The sequence below is a fragment of the Siniperca chuatsi genome, linkage group LG9 (genome assembly GCF_020085105.1).
Source record: "Siniperca chuatsi isolate FFG_IHB_CAS linkage group LG9, ASM2008510v1, whole genome shotgun sequence".
NCBI classification, from domain to species: Eukaryota; Metazoa; Chordata; class Actinopteri; order Centrarchiformes; family Sinipercidae; genus Siniperca; species Siniperca chuatsi.
In genome coordinates, this window is record NC_058050.1 from 23205118 (window position 1) to 23227943 (window position 22826).

Consider the following 22826-nt stretch of genomic DNA (forward strand, 5'->3'; position numbering starts at 1 on the left):
GTACAGTCCAATCATAATAACTGTGTGTCTGTCATTTTAAATATAATGTTAGATTGTTGCAGATTGTTAAGACATTCAAACTTGCCTGTGACAACACTGAAGACACCACCATCTCATGAATGAAATCATGAATTGTACAACCCGCTAACAAATCAAGCCTCACCACATAAACCTCTTCAAGCTCTTACAGACAGAAAAGCATACAACCTGAACATTGTCCACCGCTGAAATTATATTAAATACTCCTCTCATCTCTTCCTGGAAAAACACGTAATTTTTGCCCAGTGGCTTCTCACACATATGGGAACACATGGATCAACATCAAGGCTTGCAATTAAGCTATTTTCCATTAACCACCATACTGGTACCTTTCCTGCCGTCCATAGCCTTCAGCATCCCCTGGTAATAGCCCTCATCTGAGGGCACCCTCTCTCTGCCCATGTGGTCAGTGGATACATTCCTGTACCTCTGCTGCTGAGAGGTCATTGTCACTGTTTGTCAGCACACAAAATAATAATCCTAATAATAAAATATCCTTGGCAGTTTTCCCCTTGATGGCAACTCCTGCTTTTCTTGCTTCTATCTGGCCCTCTGGCCCTCGGTTCGTCCCAGAGTTTGCAGTCCTGTGGCCACAATCCACTCAGCACTTCACAAACCTATGATTTCTCTCCCCTTCTTGCCTCTCAACCTCCTCACTCCCTTATTGAGTTCGGCTCTGCCCTTCTTTTTCCTCCTTATGTGTTTTTTTTTCTCTCCCTTTTCCTTTTTCTCCCGCTCACTTTATTCCTTTCATAGCAATTGGTGCCTGTGGGCTATGAAGTCTGGGCCTGTGTGATGTGCGAGTGTGCAGTTCGTGGCGATAGTGTGTGGAGGACACGGTGGGTAGGGCTCTGAACACACCCCTTCCTCTTGCAGTGTGCTGTATTTTGCTGAGGCGAGGAAGAAGAAGGAGAGGCGGGGAAGGACGAGGTGTAACCTGTATGTCCTCTCACCTAATTGCTTCGTTTGCGCAAGAAAATACACACACAAGCTGAGTCACTAGGGATAATGATAAAATCATAAAAGTCTGTGCTGATCATTTTTTATAATTTATATATTGCGCTGAACTGAACAGAAGTAACACAGATGTCCAACAAGAGCCTAAAAAGATAAAAGGTTTTCAGTCTTCTCAGTCGCACACTCACATGCACACACACCTCATGGTTAATCATTACTTATGCACAGCATTCCTCAGACATTTCACACTCACTGTGACGAAAAAGGAGAAGTGATGGGGGATGAGATAGTTGGGAAGTTGGGAGGGGATGCTATGGATTCCAGTGAGTGATAAATGACCACACCCTGAAGATCACTGATCTACTGTGATATAGAGCAGCTTATAACACAGTGTTTGAGTATGAATGGGTGTGTTTAAAGACTGACTGTTCTAAGAAATCAACACACATGTCCCAAGTTTTGTGAATGTGTTAAAAATACACTCATTTGTTTTGGTTGCAATGCATTTCTCACTTATTCATTAAAGCATATGTCCAGTTTCATATGATGTTTTGCCTCTTACTTGATGAAGTTGGAGTTATTATAGCCGGAGCTCCTTTCTTTGGCTGTTCAGTCACAGTCACCATTGTTTCTCAGCCTAACTACACATTTGCTGCTCTGTGGTATTTAGTCCAAACAAATTAGAGCACATCAAACGCATCACTTCCTGTTAACCAGAGGATTTTGCCAGGGAGGTGCAGGCACACAGATTGTTTAGAACAGCAAGTGGAATAAAACTTGCATTAGGATCCCACCCTGGAAACAAAGTTATTTTTCCATGATAGATTAATCTGCAGAAAAAGAAAAACCTGTATTTTGGACTATTCAATTAATTGTCATTAATTCCAAATGACAAGTAGGAATATTTGGCAGTTTCATCAGCCACATTTCTGTTGAAGCAATCCCATGTACCTTTTCTAAACAGCAGCACCAGCGTAGACAGAAACTCAAGTAAAAAGGGGTCATACTGTACAGTCAGTGAAGTGACTCAGTATTGTCAGAAACAGCAATATCTATGTAAAGTTTAGTAATATTAGCCACCACAAGCATGTGGTCATACCAGACCAAGAGAGGCTGTTGCAGAAAAACTACTGAGTGTATTGATTTGAGCAAAGGTGCATTGTATTGCTTATGAATTTAACTTTTCTTTTCGAAAAGGAAGATTGTGTTCATCTTATTTTAAATGTTACGTATTCTTGCTTTAATGTTTCTCTCCAGCACTTCAGCTGAGTCCTAGGTTCTGTATTTTTTCAGAGTTCCCCCATAATGGTCCCTTATATGGCTAGTATGTCCTGACAGTAGGGCAGGGTGTGTCCTACCTCTGCTAAATCCTGCTCCTCTAGCCCTAAGGTGAGTATGTATCCCATTTCCCCAGCCTGACTGACATCACTTTATCAGGCATCTAAAACCCCTTTTCCTACCAGAGTGCTGGGTGTTGAACCTGTATGAACATGAAGGTACTTAATGTGTCAGTTTAAGTGTGTCTGTGTGTGTGTGTGTCCGTCCGCGTGTTGACTCATTTCGAGCAACGTTAGCATATTTGGAGACACACCTTTGTAGTTCCATACAATGTCTAGGCAAGCTGAGGAATTAAGGAGTGGTATGTGGGCAGGAAATTGAATGAGAACAAGAAAAGGATACATACTTACAGAATATAGAATTTACTGTAAAGGACTGACAGGATTTCATTGCAAAACGCTTTTATCCACACAGCCTGAAACTATACATGCAGTAATTTGATTCAAATAGTTGTAATATATCAGGCTTTAATGAGTGAGCACAGAAAAATGTCTATAAAAGATTTTTCCTTAAACATATACAGTGTAGAATAGAATGTACTTTAATCAAACAGAATACTAATGGTTTTCCAGGTTATGTGATATGCAGAAGCAACAGTAACTGAGAACTCTGTGACGTTCTGGCAGTAGACCATGTACCGACACCTACTTTCTAAACCTCATGGGAAAGACTAGCAAGGGACCCAAAAGGAAACAGGCGAGGATGCAGAAAGTGTGGAACATCTTAGTCATGAGATCTTTCCACCATAAAAGGAGACATGTCATTAAGGTCTCAACATGCTTATTACTCTGCTCCCTCATCTGGCTTCATCAAAACCAGATGGAAGACTTGGGCTTTTTATATGAGCAGAGGAAGCTTGGTGAAAATAAGAGGAGAAAGTATTTTCTTTCTAAATGACAAGTTTGAGGTTTGATAATTTTTTATGATGGAAGTAACAGGGAAGTCGGTCTTCCTCTTCCCACACTGATCTCGCATTGCCCTGCAGACATTCTGACTCTGATACAATGGACTGCATTAGCTGATGCAATGTGTATTACTATCTATTCATATGCTGAATGCTTGCTGGGTATATTCAGAGGAAGGTCGGGTTTGGGTGATTTCAATTTCACCGATACTTTGGTTTAATACCTGCAAAACTAAAGACATTCCCATCAGCCTCAGCTGTACTTTGTGTTCACTGGTAACTAGCAAATGTTTGCATGCTAACACACTAAACTAAGATATTGAAGATGGTAAACAATATACCTGCTAATCATCAGCATGTTAGCATTGTCATTGTGAGCATGTTAGCATCCTCACTTTAGCATTTAGCTCAAACCACTACAGTGCCTAAACACATCCTTACAGAGCCACTAGTGTGGATGTATATTCTTAGCCTTGTTACCAAACAACATACTATGTCATTGTGAAAATGGTTTGCTATAATTACTATAAACAAATCTGACCACCGACTTCATGGGTTGGTTAAATCCCACACCAATGCTTGTGGTTCTGAAAACCACATTTCCCAAATCCCACATGTAAAACTTGCAGGAAAGGTACAGTAGAAGAAATCCAATTGAACACATTCATCTGCTCTTTCATAGGCAGAGAATATGGACCTCGCAGAAACAAAAGTGAAAATCAATTAGCTTTAACTCTATCCTTTAGTATCAGTCTGTTTAAATAAAACATCATCTACATAAAGCTGAGCAGGACACTATGTTGCCCACACATCTGTTTATAAAGTATATATCAGAATCAGAAATACTTTATTGATCCCCGAGGGGAAACTCTTTTGTTACAGCTGCTCACTATCACGTCAGTGCACACAGGAATAGAAGTACTAAGCAATCAAATATAATACACTATAATACTGGCATATGCCTCTAATGGATACTGACAAACACATGGTTGAGCTTGTAGCCATTTAAGGCTAGAACAACCTATTTAATTAAGCAATGGGGACTCTATTCCCAAACAAACCAAACACAGAGGACAAAAGAATTCTAAGAATGGCTCATTATGGTTTTTGAAAGTGCTGAGCAAATTAAAGGGTTTAGACAGAGGGAGGTCGGACAACACCTTTAATTGTAGAGGATGAAAAAGCTGCAGAAAGGATTTGCTCTTCCATGTTAGGTTACCTCTCGTCTCTATCTCCGTTGCCCATTTTTCCTCATCCCTCCCTTTAACCAGCTACTCTCCTGAGGTCAATTCAGGTGAAAGTGTAATAATTTACTGCAATATCTGGCCACCACACCCCACAGGAAAAGGAATGTTGATAAAACTAGGAGCAGCCTAAACACACCCTGGATTATCTCCTCAGCTTTGTCCTGTAAAGAGAAGGAGGAGAAGGGGGAGGAGGAATAAGGAGAGGAAGAGGAGGCAGGGCAGGGTAGCTGCCACCTGACTCACAGTGTATGCCAGATTGCATTTCTACTGTGCTTTGCATACAAAGCCAGTTGAGTAAAAAAAAAAAACAACCCCATGCCAAGCAGAGAGAGATCCTTGGCAACACGACTGTCCTTTTGGTTAAGAATTCATAAAGATCAAAAGCAGTATTATCCAAGCTGTGATGATCAGTACATGACTCAAACACTGTGACATGTGGCACACCACATTCAACACATTTTTAAGCCTTTTTTAATGTGACCTGGATGACTGATTCCATAGAAAATCAATTACAACTAAAACACAAAAACAGAAGAAAACTCAAAAACAAAACACAGACTCTCTGGAAATACCTGCCTGTTTTTCAGTCAAGCAAAGCTAATAAGCTTGTTTCTAATACTGTTTTATAAAGGGAAAACAAAAAAACTAAGACTTCTAATTACTGTATATTTGACATTTTGATACTTTTAATGTCTTCAAATTTAGATAATTTATGTAGATATATGCCCATCCAGACTACAGAAACATTCATTCTAAACACATGGGTGTGTCATAACTGTGCCATGATGCACTGTCCAGTTATTATCCACAAGGACCTCCAACCTGACTTTAGATAATGTTGTCAGAATTAGTTCTAATAGTTCCCAATTTAACTCAGACTCAACAAGCCTCTGGATTAGCCACAGCAGCTGAGTTTTAAAATACCTCTGAGCTTCAGAAACCTCTGTGGAAAGCCCCACATCTTGTGCCAGTTGCTAATGTTTAATTTGGTGAATTCAAATGTAACAGGGCAATTGGGAAATAGTTGAGGTAGCTGCAATTTCAATGGCACAGAGGATAACATTTAAAACATCATGTGCCTCCCTCTGCAGGTGAGAGCAATGAAATGTGTTACCTCAGTAAAAGTGCTGCCACTTAGATGGAAGTAAGTAAGTAAAAGTCAACTTAAGCTTAATTTACCAAATGTAAGTAAAACAAGTGACTATTTAAAAAGAGTAAACTGCATTATGTATTTTATTGTAACATAGCATTTTACAAAATGAAGTGCCTTGTAAGTAAGCACATATTTAGGGCTGTATTAGTGGTGTGGCAAGAAAATGGCAAACCAGCAGTTCAAAACCCAAAAATATTCACTTCGCTTTCATAAAGTGCAAAGTAAAATAAAGCACATCGTGACAATTGACAAGCTGTAACAAGGTAATGTTTGGCAAATTTTCTGCAAATTGACTCATCAATTAGTCAACTAAATGTCTCAGCTCTTAACCGAAGAGAGTGAATCATGCTTTATCAGTGATAAAGCACAACAAAGTGGATATTTTCACTATGGAAATGTTTATTATGAATTATTATTACTTTAAAGAAAACACTGATTTAAAAAAAAAGAGAAAAAAATGACTAAAAGTACACAAGACTACTTCATTTCTGTCACAATAGTACGTAATTTGCTGCTGCCAAGAAAATGTGACAAACTGCACAGAGACAACTGGATTTTCTCAAACTGTTATAAGAACCTTTATATATCTACATAAATATCAGTCCTTATTACTCAACTGAAAGCAGATATTGTAGGTTCCCCATTTCCCTTGTATTCTATTAATCCGTTATTATGACATTTGGTATTTCCATATGCTATCTTGACAGTTTCCAAACACAAAAGTAAATGTGGAAAAAGGGGAACTTGAGCGATGTTTCTATGACAACAGCTATAAACATACAGAACCATGTGCAGTGATAGCTGTGACTGACTCTTACTCATGGCTGTATTTTTAGACACTGAGACACAGGAGTCTCCCATAACTGACCGAATTGACGTGGAAAGGAAAACACCATCCTCCACCCAATATGCAATATGCTCTCTCCCACTGTCACCACTAGATAGCACCAGAGCACAACCACGCCCAACTTCATCCCCAGTAGATTCTGCAACTATAAAGCTAGGAACTATGAAAAAAAAAGATCTCCAGATAAGAACTCTGACAACTCTTTTATAAAATAATAAATAAAACAGAAAATTTAAAAAGGAAAATAAATAGTTTTCTCCTATTAACATTGTAAGCATGCTATGGAAATCTGACATCACAATACAGTACTTTTCTACAGGGATTTAGTAGGAATATTACAATAACTGAAAATAAAAATATGAATATAGGAATGTAGGAATAAGATTAAATACTAAATACTATAACTACTTAAACAACACCCTGGTCCATGGAAAAGCTTCCTCAGAAAAAGTAGTAAAACTGTAGTTAGTGATACAGACATCATTATTGCTATTAAGGGATATCATTTTACACAGCAGCAAAACAATAATTCATTTTAGGAAGGACTATCCGATTGATACTATCATAGCTTAAAGAAAAGGAAGTAATTATTAATACATACATACATACATAATAATTACTTCCTTTTCTTTAAGTATTGATAGTATCAATTGGATAGTCCTTCCTAAAATGAATTATTGTTTTGCTGCTGTGTAAAATGATATCCCTTAATAGCAATAATGATGTCTGTATCACTAACTACAGTTTTACTACTTTTTCTGAGGAAGCTTTTCCATGGACCAGGGTGTTGTTTAAGTAGTTATAGTATTTAGTATTTAATCTTATTCCTACATTCCTACATTCCTATATTCATTCATTCATTCATTCATACATTCATACATTCATACATACATACATACGGAAAAATGGTAACCAGCCAGATATTATTGTAAACGGTGAAAGGATCCAGACTGTGTCACATTTCCAATACCTGGGAATTCACACTGACTTACAGCTGTCCTTTAAGAAACACGTGAATCAGGTGTGTAACACTGTAAAATTCAATCTGACGAACTTTAGGTTCATCCGAAACCAGCTACCCCTAGATGCAGCTAAACTATATATGCACTCCATGATTTTTTTCACACATCTCATACTGTATCACAAGCTGGTCACAAGCCAGAAAAACGACACTTGCTCCACTACAACCACTTCACAAACAAACAGTCATGGCACTGGACATAAAGCCATCAAGCTACCACCATTAACATCATTCAGAGAGGAATGACCTTTGACAGCTTTGTGATTGTTGCTGATGCTAGTTTAGTGTATAAAGTGATCAATGTCCTTGCTCCTCCCACATTATGAGAGTTCATATCGCTGTGCCCAGATAATGCGAGGTCAAATAGGACGACCAACAGAGGGGATTATGTGATTCAGCACAGATCTACTGAGTTTGGCAGATCATCTTTCTCTGTTAAAGCAACAAGTCCCTGGAGCTCAGTAGTCATCAGAGAGTGCTGCAGCTTTAGTGATTTTAAATTCAAGATGAAATCGTGTTTGTATACCACAGTTGTTGATTTCCTTGGCAGAGATGTTGTACTCTGTCTCCTGAACAAGGACTACAGATGAAAATTAGCTTATAGCTAACTCTGGTATATCTAAGAAGCTGTGCACTGTCCCTGTTCAATAAACAAATAAAATAATAAATAAATACACTGATGTCCTATCACTCTCTACAGTAATATTATAGAATTATGAAATAGATGGTAAGAAAGATCAGGTAATGTATAGGTTACCATGATCAATCATACTTGATTAGATGGTTGGTTATGCAGTAGATGGATGCATATGAGCCATTTCCAGCCTACAGATGACATTTCTTAGATAAAACCTGACAATATCAGGGTGGACATGCTGCTTTTAATCTAGTTAATAAAGATAATGCTGCCAAGAGCAGACCATAAAAACCACTTCATATCTACTGTAGTTAGTCATTTACAACACAGCAATACTATGAGGTTTTGATTTAAACTGTATACATTGAACAACAGAACCTTACTGCAACTTCTAGCCAATCTAAAGGAATGCATTTCTTTTATTTGACATTACACCAACTTTTTATTGTCTTCAGACACATGTTACCACACCTCAAAGCTTGACTTGAGAAAGACAGCTCCCATAGGTATGATGGTCGTAATGTATGCATTGCGTGAGACACTTCACTCATGTTTGATTTTACTGTGGGATTTATTGCAGCAGCTGGAGGCAAATCTCTGTGCATCTCTTTGTATGACAAAATGTTCCAAGGAAAGAAGTTCTGTGGCTTAAATTATCACTTTTGTAGCATGATCAACCGATCCTGATGAACATTTTGGATCTTTATTACTGAAAAGAATTCGGCTTTTCTGAAAGCTGGCTTCTAAGTCATAAACCCGGCCTGTCTAGAGAGCTAATAAGCTTTCTCTAACAACTTCTGTCCCATGACCTTTGCGGACTCAGGTCACTAATGGAAGGTTGAATGACAATTTCTCGATTTTTTCCGGCCTGCAAAGACTCAGGAGCATGAACAACCTAAGCCAGTCTAGTAGATTACAACCTACTCTCCCTGGCCAGTGCATAACACAACCTGACGGCACCCTCTTTTAAGGAACATCTCATGATCTCTGGTCTTCATTAAGTGAAAGCAGAATCTAAGACTAAAGGAATAAAGAAAATGACTTTGCAATGCAGAATCAAAATGTATTAACTAATATGTTATGTTTAATTGACAATAAGAAGGGTGTGAAACTCCACGTGGTCATGCTGATGCAACAAAGCAATGAACCTGGTCAACAAAAGGTCAACACAGCGTTGCCATCACAACTGAACTTCATCATGGAGGAAGAGATCCGACTCAGGCCTAAGGAACTAAGAGGAACTTCATTCAGAACCTACCGCCCACCAAGTGCCACAGAGAAATGGCACTGCTTCTCCTCTCCTCTTCCCTCCAGGGCAATGCCTGTCCTGCTCAGCCAAAACTCAGGTGAACAACTGATACTTTTCTGTGACATTGGAATTTGATGCTTTAGCTTGAACAATTAGGAAACGTAGATAAAAATTAGGATCTCCCATCAACATAGGTATGATAGCTAAATTACTTCAGGTGAGTAGTAGTAGTATAGTTGTTTGTGTAGTCTAGTAGTTATTGTCCTGTGTGTGTAGTAAGTAATCAAATAAACATTTATAAGACATTGGTTATTGTATGATTGTGTGTATGAAATATTCCGGTCACATTAATTAATTCATTAATTAATTTCTCCTTGTTAAGGAGTGGTGCACATAATCAGAAAAACCCCACTGTTATAACTTTGAGAAGCCATCACTTCTCTTCATTTCTCGCCCAGTGCTGTTCAGTGTAGTGGGACAGCGCCCTCCTCAGGACTGAATTAAAATCTTTGAAAGCAGAGGCTTCTTTGTCTATATGTGTTAATAATTAATCTATTAAATGCCAAATCACCTTTGAGATAACAATTAGCTGCGTTATCTCCTTTATTTCTCTTTTTCTGTCTGTTCAAGTTCTCTGTTGGTTCAGCCGGATTAAATGCAGCTCTTCTGTTTGCAGGTATGGAATGGACTGTCTGATTCAGTTTGAGGACTTTGCAAATGTTAATGATTTCCGTCTGCTGAGCAAGTACCGCAACAAGTACTGCACATTCAATGATGACATCCAAGGTAACGCAACGACAGACAGACACACACGCACATACACACATCTTCTCTGTCCATCTAACCCTTTCCATCTAATCATTTCTCTTTCATAAAACCACATAATATTTGTATTGATTTCCACTTAGCTCTCCTCTGAACAGAACAGTTTTTAAACACCCTGCGAGTAGGCGAGTACACAAGAAAGCAGCAAAGATCAACAGCAGATCGTCATACAGCCACAGTTGCCCTACACAATAACATTCTGTCAGCACAATGGCCAGTATAGAATCTCAGACAGTTCCTCAGAACAACGCGACAAACGTGATGAGATGCCACAATCCAGACAGAGGAAGGACGAAGGAAAACTGCCATCAAGGTTCCCCTTTTGCTCCTGGTTTAAACTGAATTTGGCCCCATCAGACATGAAGGCCATAATAGACCAGGCTCAGGATACTGAATTTGAAATCTCAAACACCTTTGAAAATTGTGGTGAGATTGTGCTAGAGGACCTGGTCGAAAAGTTGAGCAATGAGCGCGCTGTACTAAACTGCATGTTATCCAAGGACTTTCCTTCAAGCTTTATGAGCAGCAACGCCTGCATTGTGGACTTTTTTTGCCCTGGGTTTCACATCTCAGGCTAGATACAGGCTGCTCTAACCTTTTAAGTGTGTGTCTAAACCAGGCTACACACTAATTCTAAGCAGGTTTTGAGTCGTCGTTGTGTTCACACTGGAAAAGTAACAAAAAAGTATACTCAAAGCAGTCAGTGTGCAGTCGAAAAACACTCAAACTTTTAACTGGGGTGTTGATGTGCAGTATTATCTAAAATTAAAGGTGCCATGTGGAGTTTTCTTGTAAATGAACAAGTTATGTTTACATTCAGAGTTTCTTACCATTTCCTTCCTTCATAAAATGTTTGAATGGGACATTATAAAATATTGGACAACTATTCAACTATTTGCTTTATAATTAATTAACTGAAATACTAGAATGCAATAAAGAAGATTCAGCCAAAAACTTTTAACCTCTGTTCAGTCTCTCTGTGCATGGCTCTGGTAGTAACGACCATGTGGTTTCACCATGCTGAAAACACTACAGAACAACAAACTAAATCCTCCCCAGCCAGTCCATACAGTATGTCAGGTCTCTCCACTCACCTGCACAACACATCTTACTGTACAAATATCTGCTTCTTTCTCCATCTGAGCTCATTTCATGCAGATATTTCCCTCGCTCACGATTCCATAATGTAGCCATTATGGGCCCGACGCAAGATCCCCCGGTAGCCCTGTGTTCAAGATGCACTGTGCCAGCTGGTGTGAGGACACTTAAAAAAAAAAAAAAAAGTAACCACAACAGATGAAAGCAGGATAGTTGGCCCCGCCCCCCTAGGTTATGGACAAAACGAAAGGTAACAGACGGGAAATTCAACATTATTTTTATGTTTTCTTTTCTCGTGTTGTTTGTCCTTTGATACATTTACGGTAGAAGTATCCTGTTACTAGACCAACCATCCACAGGGGCCATGTTGCGTATTAATTCTTAATTATTTTCAGCAGTTCCATTTTTCCCCGTCAGGCTGTGGATTAAACAACAACATTCCAGTCGTCCAGTGATGCATACTTGTTAACTATTATACAATCTAAACCAGACTCTTTTTCTTTTCAACTAAAAAAGGGTTTTTCTTCAGAACTTCCCTTCACTAATATAATCTATTTATCTGTCTACTGTACCTCTATCTGACATTTGTCCAGAGTCAGTGTTTAGATTTCAGTGTTTGCACACACAAATAGTATAAAGGGGAGGTGTTTGAGAGCCTCTGGGTGTGTTGGTTTATGTGACTGTTGTCATGCTTGTTGGCAGTTTTAATGCAGCCCTAAAGCAACAGAGACAAGTCTCTAATGATATTATACGTTTTTCAATCTCCTCTGGACTTTCTAGAACCAATCTAAAAATCTACAAGCATAACATACTCTCAGCTCTATCACTTGCATGAGGAATGATATGTTTGAATACAATAAAACCCCAAACAACAAACCCTGACGGTGTGGTCAAAGGAGCAGTCTACTCCGGCTGACACACACACCTACTGTCGCCAGTCAACCTGAGGATGTGACAATTTACGACAGGGCATAGCTGAGCTGTTCCTCGGTCACATTTAAAAGGGAAGGTGACCTAATACGTGACACTGGCTTCTGACCCAGGACCATAAAGGATGCTCTCTCACGTTGCACTGAACACAAACAGAGCAGCATTTTTGAATGACCTGCTTGGAGTCTTTTTACAGCAATGATTACTCATTTTGACCCCAAGTAAACACACAGTACATTTGTTGTTGATAACAAGTTGTTCATGCAATATGTAACATAATTTGATTCAAGAATGCCAAATTTAAGATCATGCCTGGAATTTAAATGAATTTAATTGTCCTTGCAATCTCAGAATGGACAGAGCTGTTTCGATATTAAAATTGAAATTTAAGATATGAGCTGAATAACATGACAACAAATTCAGATACTCTGCCATAGTTGTGGGCAATATGGATAAAATCTGCTATTACTGTATATGTAATTTTATACCGTGATACTGATATATAGTGTGATATAGTACGTTTTGGAAAATCAATTGAAAAACTGAAGAAAAAGAAAGACAACAGGAGCACTTCCAGTGCCGCCTGCACCCACTGGTGTACTTAAAAGGGGGGGATGATTTTAAAAGAGAAAAAACATGGCTTTATCCATGGGCAGGTTGTGGCATAAAAAACACTGAAGTATTTTAATAATGTATTGGCCCATATTTTTTATATTTTTAACCATTCACTTGAGTGGATTTTCTACGCCACACCCCACCCAAGGAAGAAGGCATGCTTTTTTCCCGTTCTATAAAATCAATTGAAAAAACTGTTTCTGGATAAAATAACCAGTTGTTTTTATCTAATCCAGAATATCAAATACATGACAAACGAAGGTACTTCATCACACCGATGAAAAAAATTATATAAAAATCAAGTATAGTCATAAAACACAAATTTATTGCAACAGCACCCATAATATTCTAAAACAACCATAGATATTAAAGGGATGGCTACAACACTATAAACCGTACCAAAATCTGATATCAATCATATTGTCTCAAGGTCAAAGGTTTCCAGTCTTTATGCTAAGCTAAGATAGCTGGCTGTAGCTTCCACGAGAGTGATATTAATCTCTACTCCTCGAACTCTAAACAAGAAAGTGAATAAGCGTATTTTCCCAAAATGTTGGACTATTTTTTCTAATTTAGATACTTGTTTTAAAGTATTTGTACTGAAACTGTATTCGAGTCAGAATTTTAGTTCTCCGATGGCACTAATTGAACACACCTGACAGACTGGTCCTCTGGAGAAAGGGAATCTGGATTTAGGCACAACCGTATACAAAGGACAAGAGAGAGAGACAAGAAAAAGTGACACGTGCACAAGATAGATTAGCGTCTATAGGTAAACTGCTGATGTCACTGTATACTATATGGACCAAGGAGTGCTGAGAAATCCCTAATGGAGGTCACAAGGGGTATAAATAAACTCATAGCACAGGACCGGATGTGTTTCCATGGTCCCAGTGCTGCTCATAAATAAAATCAGCTCTAAATGAATGTCCCGAATGTGCTCCATGTGTCTTTCTGCCTCATCAGGGTTCGTTTACTATTCCCAGAGGACATAAGAACTGTATCCAAAGCCCCTTTGGGTTTCTATGAGCCCCTGAGACATAAGTTCACTGTTTATGTTATGACTCATGGCCACTGGTTCACCAGTGGCAGTCACAGTGGTGTAGGCCATCCAGGCTGTTTTATATACACTCATGAGTCCTGGAAAAACACACACACACACACACACACACACACACTGGTGTATAGTAAGTGGTAGCTGGATTGCTCCAGAGTAGGAGTTGTGGCTGTTTCCAGGAAGAACGCTGGCTTTTCCACAAACCAGGCCAAAGCCAGAGCCAGAACTCAACCACCACGGCCCACACAGCTCTGTGTGTGTCTCACATTCATCTCTAAAAGAGCATTTGTTTGGCAGTGTGTGTGACTAAATGGCACATAGGGTCTTAGCATATCAAACAGGATGTTATACTTTACCAGCATTGTAAAAAATGACTTGACACATTCTCAACTCTCAACTCCTGTATAAGAGGGATGGAGTGTGAGCTTACTTTAGCTAGAAGAGCCACCTGTTCAACCTGTTAATTCCAGCTCCAACCTCTTATGCAAAGCAATTTAGACGTTAACAGCCTGGGAATAACCCCAGTCCCGCACTCAACATGAATGTAAAGTCAGATCTGATGTCGCTGTAACACCTGAATTGTTAGGAGTGAGTTTGAGTTTAAGAAAATCTGCTTTGGTACATCCTCCAGGGGCCCCTGGGGATGACATGCCAATTGCAGTCTGAGAAAGGGAAAACAAACACAGATGAAAGGTCAAAGTTCAGCGAAAGAATGCCGAGTGATGCTTCTTGTGTTTGACACAGAGTATTTACAGTCTAACTCCTTCCTCGTGCCCTTTCAGCTGACCTCATTGCAACATGGTCGGGGGAGTATGTTATTATCCATGTTCCCACCTCTGCACGAACAGCACAGTGTGGCGCATCTCACTAGAAGCTGAAGCGACTCTGCCTGCTGTAATAATTGATAGCTCAAGCTGAGAAGCTCGTGAGTGGATAGAGGACAGAGCTGTCATCGTGCCAAATGGATGCCAATGAAAGGGGGACAGCTAAGACCAAAAAGCCCCATGACAGGCCTGGACTGAGGAGCACAGATCACCGGGGACAGCAGCTGCATTTAACTCTTTAGTATCTCAAACAATAAAACATTAGCAGATAGAACATTATAATGTCTGGGTTGGGTAAACAACAATACATTTACCTACTGTCAAATATTAGCCACCACAGATTAGAGTGATGTGTCTTAAGTATATGAAGGCAATTCAATTTTGACATTTTTGGAAAAATGTTACATTGTGCTAAATATGAAATGGCAAAATGTATCCTTGATTGTAAAAGTTGCCTTTAGTATCGTTTCAGCCAGGTCAAAATGCATCTATAATAATATCTTCCTATCCTCGGTCAGTACTGATCATATTATTGCCTTTACCATTAACACAAAGACTGCCAACTACCACCACATCCCAATACAAGAAGGAAGGTGAGTTACACAAACTATATGTCAGTCCAGTTTCCTCATACTAAGTCCCTCACCACAGTCACCTTCCTTTTAATTACTATTGACTACTAAGCTTTCTTAGCTTATCAAACAGCTTATTGTTTATCTGCAGTATTAGAGGGCACAGTCTGTTGGGAGTTGCGTGCATACAAATTGAATCTGTCTGCAGGGTAAATCCAAGATAAAGTCATCAAAGCGTTGCCACTGAACAGACATATGGATTGATGTCTTTTGTACGGCTGTCTGTTGGTTCAAAGGCTGGCAGCCGGTTTGGGGACTGGCAGTGCTTCCAACCTGGCAGGTCTACTAAACCAGTACTAACAGAAAGTGATTCGTCTTACTGAAGAAACCCTAGAACACAAATATACACACCAACACACACACATTCCCTGGTCAATATTTTGCACATCCCTGCACAAAACTGTACAGCTCTTTCATTTAAATAATATATCATATTTTACATATTTTTATAATATTTTTTTCGCATTTTACTGTCAATTTAAAATTTTCTCAATTTTTCAATTTTCTATTTATGCTTCTTGACTGGCAGTATTTGCATTATCTTTCTTTATATATTTTTTTATACTGTGTTTATTGTTATGCACCAATATACCAAGTCCTTTCTCCAAAGCCTACTTGGCAATAAACTTAAATCAGATTCTGTTTCAAGGTTACACACGAATGTGACTAATGCACAGGGTAAACATGCCGCATGTGAAGCTGTGTGTGAGCTGGCAGAGTTAGTAATATGACCTGTATAGATCAAAGTCTATTATCTATCTATAAAGAAACATAGGCATAAACACAATAAATAAGACATAAGCAAAATGATAAATATGCAAAAATATCCTCTGCCACCTAGAACTGCTAATACAACCGTATTAGCACCAAAATCAGCATTTAGTGAGTTAAACACCAGTTAGACACAGAGAGGAAGAGATAATGCAAACAGTCCTCTAGCATCCAGCAACTTTGAGACTTTGATGTTACTCTCATTGCTTTTTTTAACCTTTATAAAACCATTGATTCAATATCCTGCGACCTGCAGCTCTTTTATCTTGCCTCTTGTGTTTTCTCAAGCGCCAAAATATAATCAGGGCGAACAAGTGCCCCAAAACCACCAGGGTGGGGAGAGTGGGTCCTGGGGGGGTCGCAAGCATTTGTTGGGACAGATTGAGATAAGATAGAGGGGATGAGGGGGACAAGCCTGGGCGGTGGTGACAGGTGGGCCTTCACTGGGAAGGGGGCAAGAGGAGTGGGGTGGTATGGGTGTGGCAGGGACATTTAAAAAAAAAAAGACAACTTGAGCAGGACTTCCTGCTGTTTTATGCTGTTCCACCCTGAAGCTATTACTGAAAGTCTTCTTCTGGGCTGCTTCTCCTGATTGTTCAGCTGTTTTTAGACACTTGCCTAACTGATGTATTCTATACATCTTACAAGTCTATCATGCAGGATGGGCTTGTTATCTGCTTTCTTGGCTGATAACTAATTTCTGGAGAATAGGATCAAACCAAATGAAGCAATGAAAGGCATTAATTTCCTTAAGTGAGTCCAGCTTGCTTTCCATTGCTTAATACAGTCTGTCTGAAATGAAAGGACAACACCCTTCAAAAGTTTTACTATTGAACATCTTGAAGGAGCAAATGACGACTGTGTTAAGATTTGTTTTTTTAACATAAAAAACAACTACATAGGTGACACAGCGGTAAAAAGGTAAGTTAAAGAGCCCTATTTTTATTTTTGACACAACAACAATAACAAATTCAACAATTTAACAATTTCAGCAGATGCGTTTGGGTTGCACAGTACGATAGCAGGTGGTCGTGGTTTTACGGCAATCTGAAATAGCCCAGACAGACACATGCGGCTGTCTCTCTTACCCACAGACTAAAAGGTTTTGAATAAAATACACTCTTTATAAGTCACTCCTGCTTGTTGACGTCCACCAGATGTCAGATTGACAGGAAAGACACCTCCTAAAGGGAATGGGGGGGGTGTTGACATTGCCCACCTCAACCCCTGCCCTCACCCACTTCTATCTAGATACCATTGAATAAAGGAAAATATAGAAGGCAGCCAACCACACTCATAATTCAAGTCAGTCACATTGTGGACAGGTTTAAAAATGGAATACAACCTGTGCGGCAGTAGCTGAAGGTTGCTCTTTATTAAATATGGATGTGTGTGTCTCTGTCGTGTTTGTGTGAGTATGCACTGAACAGGAACACAACAAGACTTCACACAATGCGACAGTCAGCAGCCAAACAGACAAACGCAGTTAGACACAGACAGACATGCCACAGCAACCCCACTCTGTGGACCTACCAGGTATGATCTTCATCTAAGAGACAGTACAGAGAGGAGGAGGAGGAAGAGGGCGAAGAAAAAGAGAGCTGGACAGAGGGGGAATGAAGAAGACAGGAGAGGCTCCTGTTTGTTTGCTCTGAACTGCCTTGTTTCTCCCTTGTGTTGAATTTTGACAGGCTGCGCCTGCTGCTTGGATCCGTCAGCCTGCTCTCCCGTGGCCAGGGGAGGAGGGACGACACGCCAAGCCTGGGGAAGGGGGCAGGGGCAAGGGGCGAGAGGCTCAGAGGGGTGGGTAGTTAGGGGGAGAGGGCTGCAGCTGACTGAGGGTTATAAATATCCACCAGAGCGAAATGATCACACAGTGTCACAGTTAGAAACTGATGGAAGAGCTCTGGCAGGACACTTGGCTACACTCGCCCCTTAGAGACACCCCCCACAAACACAAGCAGACCCTCCCTCCTTCTTTCTCTTTGATGATGATGATGGCAGGTTTATTCAGTGATATTAAATCACAGCTCTCAGCCAGAAAACACATCTCGTGTGAGAGCCCTCTGGGGTACAACATGATTAACATATGCTAGAGTCATCATTTGGACAGAATATTGTAAGCACATACAAAAGTAGACTCATCACTATTATACCACAAGAAGCACTGATGCCATACAATACATGGTTTACTCAATGATGATAAAACCCAATACAATATGTGATGTTATGTGATACAGCCGTAGAAAACACAACTCTAATGGGTGCTGATTTTGGCAATTCCAATTTTTGTTGATCTAGGAATTTCAGCTTTCAGTTTCCCTCATGATGCATCACTTATAATAAGAGTGTTTACTCAATGGCTGACATTTAAACTGTAAATGATATGGGTTAAACTGGATATGTTCAGCATCATAATGGGGAAAAGGCACTGGCAGTAACATTAAGTGGACAGAAATAGCAACAAAGCCAGTAAATATGAAAACTGAGAGCTAAGACTGATGGAATATTTACTAAATCAGATCAGCCTCACACAGTTTAGTGATGGACAGATTGTGAGAGAGTTTAATATGGCCAGAGCTCTCAATGTTCATCCCCTATTGCTTTTGGGATCACAGCAATGCACAACATTCTCTAAATATAGTAGGTTCTAATATATGCATATGGCTTTGTCAATTGAAGTGTTGACAAGTGGTTCCATTTCTCCGTAATGCTAAAAGCAATTCTACCCAGTGTCTGGAGAGTAGAGCTGGGATTGTCCTCTCTCATGAAACATGGACACCATAGATGGATGCCCTGTGTGAAATGAAGGCAGCTATAGTGAGAAAACATGTAGAGGCTTTACAGAGGATCGCAGGGAATTCCTCCATGAACATCCTCATGTGCCTTCACAAACTCCTGAACTTCACAGGCCCCTCAGCCTCATGTGCATATCATTCATGTTAGGACACATAGCCGAAAGGCATTCTAAGCTTGTGTCCAGGGGGGAATACCTCTTGTCTCAATCTACACCCATATAGAGCAGAAGCTCCATTTTGTAAACATTGCTCTCCTCTACTTAACAATTAATCTTGACTAAGCAGGTGGTGAGGTCTCTCGTGAGAAAATTCTGAGTAAGGGTCAAAACATAAAGGTCACTAAACTCTTGGGTGAAATTTAAAATGAGGCTAAAAACACCCTGAATACTGAACATGTGCAGAAGACCCATAAACTGCAAATATTCCTCTAACTCACTCACAAAAAGTTGAAGTTGAGTTAGTCAGCCTCTGTCATAAGGCCCAACACATGCCCTGGGAAATGACTAATGTCGTAAACATCTCGACCAATCCCTCAATATATTCCACATGTTATCGATCTCTCTGTTGGGGGAGCGTTTTACTGTTACAACAGATTTCTGATTCTGCGTCACTATCAAGCCCCTAGTCATTATGTTGCAATAGGCTGCTATTAAATTTGATATCACACTTTGTGCTCATCAGTGTGCTCAGTAGGTTAAACTGGAAACTAAAACTCTGTGTGGGAAGATCACACACAACTGGCTCATCGGAGAGGATTATGCTTTGGTTTCTTATTACGCTGTGTAGTCATTTGTGCACACTTGTCAGTTTTAAAGTGATATCACAAAAAGGTATTGATTACTGATTCTTGTTTCATATTTAAATCATGATTTTACAGAAATAATGCAGCAGCTTTGGAGGACTACAGTCACCTTCTCAAGTTTCATTCAGACTATTTTCAGCACTGGCACAGACTGTTGTATCAACATCTCTTCTTATCAAAATGTTTGCTTGGTGTGCTTGTGTCTGAAGTGATGAAAGGTAAGGATATGTTCTGACACTTATGATGAGTCCAATAAAGTATAAGAAGTGATTTCAGAGGTGGAGTCAGCAGTAAAAGATAGGCACTAAGCAGCTAAAGTAATTTACTTTGGTTTGAGCAAAACATTACTGGTGGTCAACAGCAGAAACAGCAGCAGCAGATTCTACTTAAGCTTCCAACTCACAACACAGGCTATTGATAGATAGCATGAGATTGAACATTCATTATATCACACATTTTTTCTCCATTCAAAAAAAAGGTCAGGCTCATAATTCAGGCTCTCAGATTTGAGAATGGTCTGGGTGAGTCATGACATGAAAATGATGTGCCACCATAATGAAAGGCACAGAGCTGCAGCATACTGTAGCTCTTCATTTAACCAATCACACAAGTATGCATCGGGCAAGATTTCAAAGATGAAAACATGGAGGACCTCAGTGGCATGTCTGGGATATGATTTAGTCTAATTGCCCCGGTGCTATGTGTGGGCAGAGTTTAAACAGCCTCTCAAGAATTTCATAGAAAAGTGCTCCCTGCACAGCTTTTGTTTAAGCACGTACAGCACTTTCCATTCAACAGAAATCAAAAGTGTCACACGTAATGCAAAAGTCTTCCCTTGAAATCTAAACCAGCTTAAGGAGCCCTTGTTTTGAAAGCAACATTTTTGTGGTGTAAGTCAGTTTTTCAAATACTTTCCTTGTTCCTGGTTTCCACATCACTGATGCAATGAAAGAGAAACAGAAATTGTAATAGGACAAAAGTAGACATACCTAACTGCAACCTAGGGTGTAACAGTCTGCTGACAACTTTTTAATTAGCTAACATACCAAGAATACCACACTCAGTAGGATCACAGCACTAAAAAATGCATCTCTGTAAACCACTGCCCTATCTAACACTACTCATCATATCTGAGGTAAAATCAGAAGGAAGCTGCTTTGGCAACAGTGCACAATCTGGCTAATGCAAAGCTTGATAACCAAAAAAAAAAAACAGTTTTGTCCACTTTATGATGTGAAATATGTGTTACTTGGAGTTTTAACAAAACACCTCTGACTATAGTTGTAGCATTTGGTCTATGTGACAGATGACAATGGTTGTTAATGGACAGCAGATGTCAGCAGTGGGTCACCAGACACTGGTGGTCATCTGATAGACTGGCACAGCTTTGTCCATATCTGACAACGTCACACATCAAACAGAACTCCACAATTAAAATTACATTTTAAATCTTCGTAAATATTCAATTCCAATTATCAGTGCTAAGCAGAGTTCATTGTGCATTGCAATGAATTAAGATCTGTTCATAATGAGTTGCATATGCTGTTAACTGTATATGTGAGTCATACATATAGTTTTATCAAACTGCAAAAGGGACTTATTTTCCTGATGAGTACCACAGATTGAATAAAGGAATCAGGCTGCTAAGTGAATCCAGATCTGCTGTCACGTGTGGAACCAAACAAACACACCCATAGTGCTGTGAGCAAGCTATTCCAACTTCCTGACTCTTTGTCTGTTGCTCACACCCACATAGACAACGCCCATGTGAACTCCTTGCTATATACCCTCTTACAAAAATGCACACAATAATCAAAATAACAGTATTTAACTCTTGAAAGTTGTGAAATATTAGACACAATATTATTAAATATTAGTCACATGAACATGCTTCAGCATCATGATTTAAGATGAGCATTGCGAGTTTCACTTCAACAGAACCAACTACAGCATCAAATGGCACCTTTTTCTGGACTTTCTGGAACTGTTATTTCCTAGATCCAGCAAAGGAGGCCAGCATATACCACTGTTATCACATTGTCTACATAACTTCCATATCCTACACATACCATTACATAATGGTATGCAAGGGACAAGCTTATCTCCTATATAAGACACGCTGAAAAGAGAACCAAGAAAACAACCACAGAACATAAAACAGTGCCAGGAACTGTCTTACTAGAGCAAAGAGGAGAAATGCTCCCAAAAGCACCACACCTCCCTCCCTTAGTCAGTCTGGCTTTAACTCACACACAACTATCTCTGCAGGGACAGGCGAGGCTGAATCTCAGCAAACAGCCCCACCTTGTTGGAATGACTGCAGGTCTGCCTAATCTCATTTGGCAACACTCAGAGATGGCTCCAGAGATTATTGTTTTCATTGAAACATGTGCGGAGCTCAATTTATTACCAAACAGAACTGGAATTCCCCACCCAAAAACGTGTGATTTTGGGGGTTTGATTTGTTTAATAGACTCATAATTGCCACAGCCACATTCTCTGCATGTAAACAGTGTGGTAAATTACAGGTAATATTTACTTGGTATTTAATTATTACGTATAGTGTTAGATATAGCTTTTAAGCATAACTTTCACCTGTGATTATATGTGGAGGAGGAATCCATGTCGTTATGCCTGTGTAAAATCTGACAGTGTCTCGAATACACTACAGGGTGTGCTATGACAGTGTTACTGATACTTCATCTATTTTAACACACACATAATTAAATCACAGCCACATCTCAATGGACTCTTCTTACCAGCTCACTGAAACTATTCCTAAAAAGAGACTGCCTCTGGTCAAAGTTCACAAAATAGAGGCTGGGCTCTGTAATATGTAACTTTAAGCTATAATCTATAATCAAATCACCCTAAATAATACTTTGGAAGAGAAGTCATAGACAGACAATTACAGTATGGGAATGTTCTTTGGAGTATGAAAGTACATGACAATGTGAAGGAGCAAAGACCTCCCATGCTTAAAAGAAAGGTGGAACCCCATATGCAAGAGCAATTACATCACATACACAGAGAGAGAAGGACAAGGCAGGAAGTAGGTTAACTGGCACACATTCAAACAAAC

The 22826-nt window shown here is 39.6% G+C and overlaps 1 protein-coding gene across 22 annotated transcripts in view; it reads right to left on the reverse strand.

The window, feature by feature from the left end:
- plecb (plectin b) overlaps nt 1-22826 on the reverse strand; it is a 130856-nt gene that overhangs the window by 40380 nt on the left and 67650 nt on the right. For 2 of the 22 annotated variants that reach the window (XM_044209214.1, XM_044209213.1), the window contains exon 1: nt 17678-17823. The exons of 17 other annotated variants lie outside the window; for them this stretch is intronic. In XM_044209214.1, coding sequence (XP_044065149.1) covers nt 17678-17693 — 16 coding nt within the window. In that variant the 5' untranslated portion in view covers nt 17694-17823. Of the gene's footprint in view, nt 1-368; nt 1028-17677; nt 17824-22826 lie in introns of those variants that run through there. 3 more of the 22 variants (XM_044209203.1, XM_044209204.1, XM_044209205.1) reach the window with 3 other exon arrangements.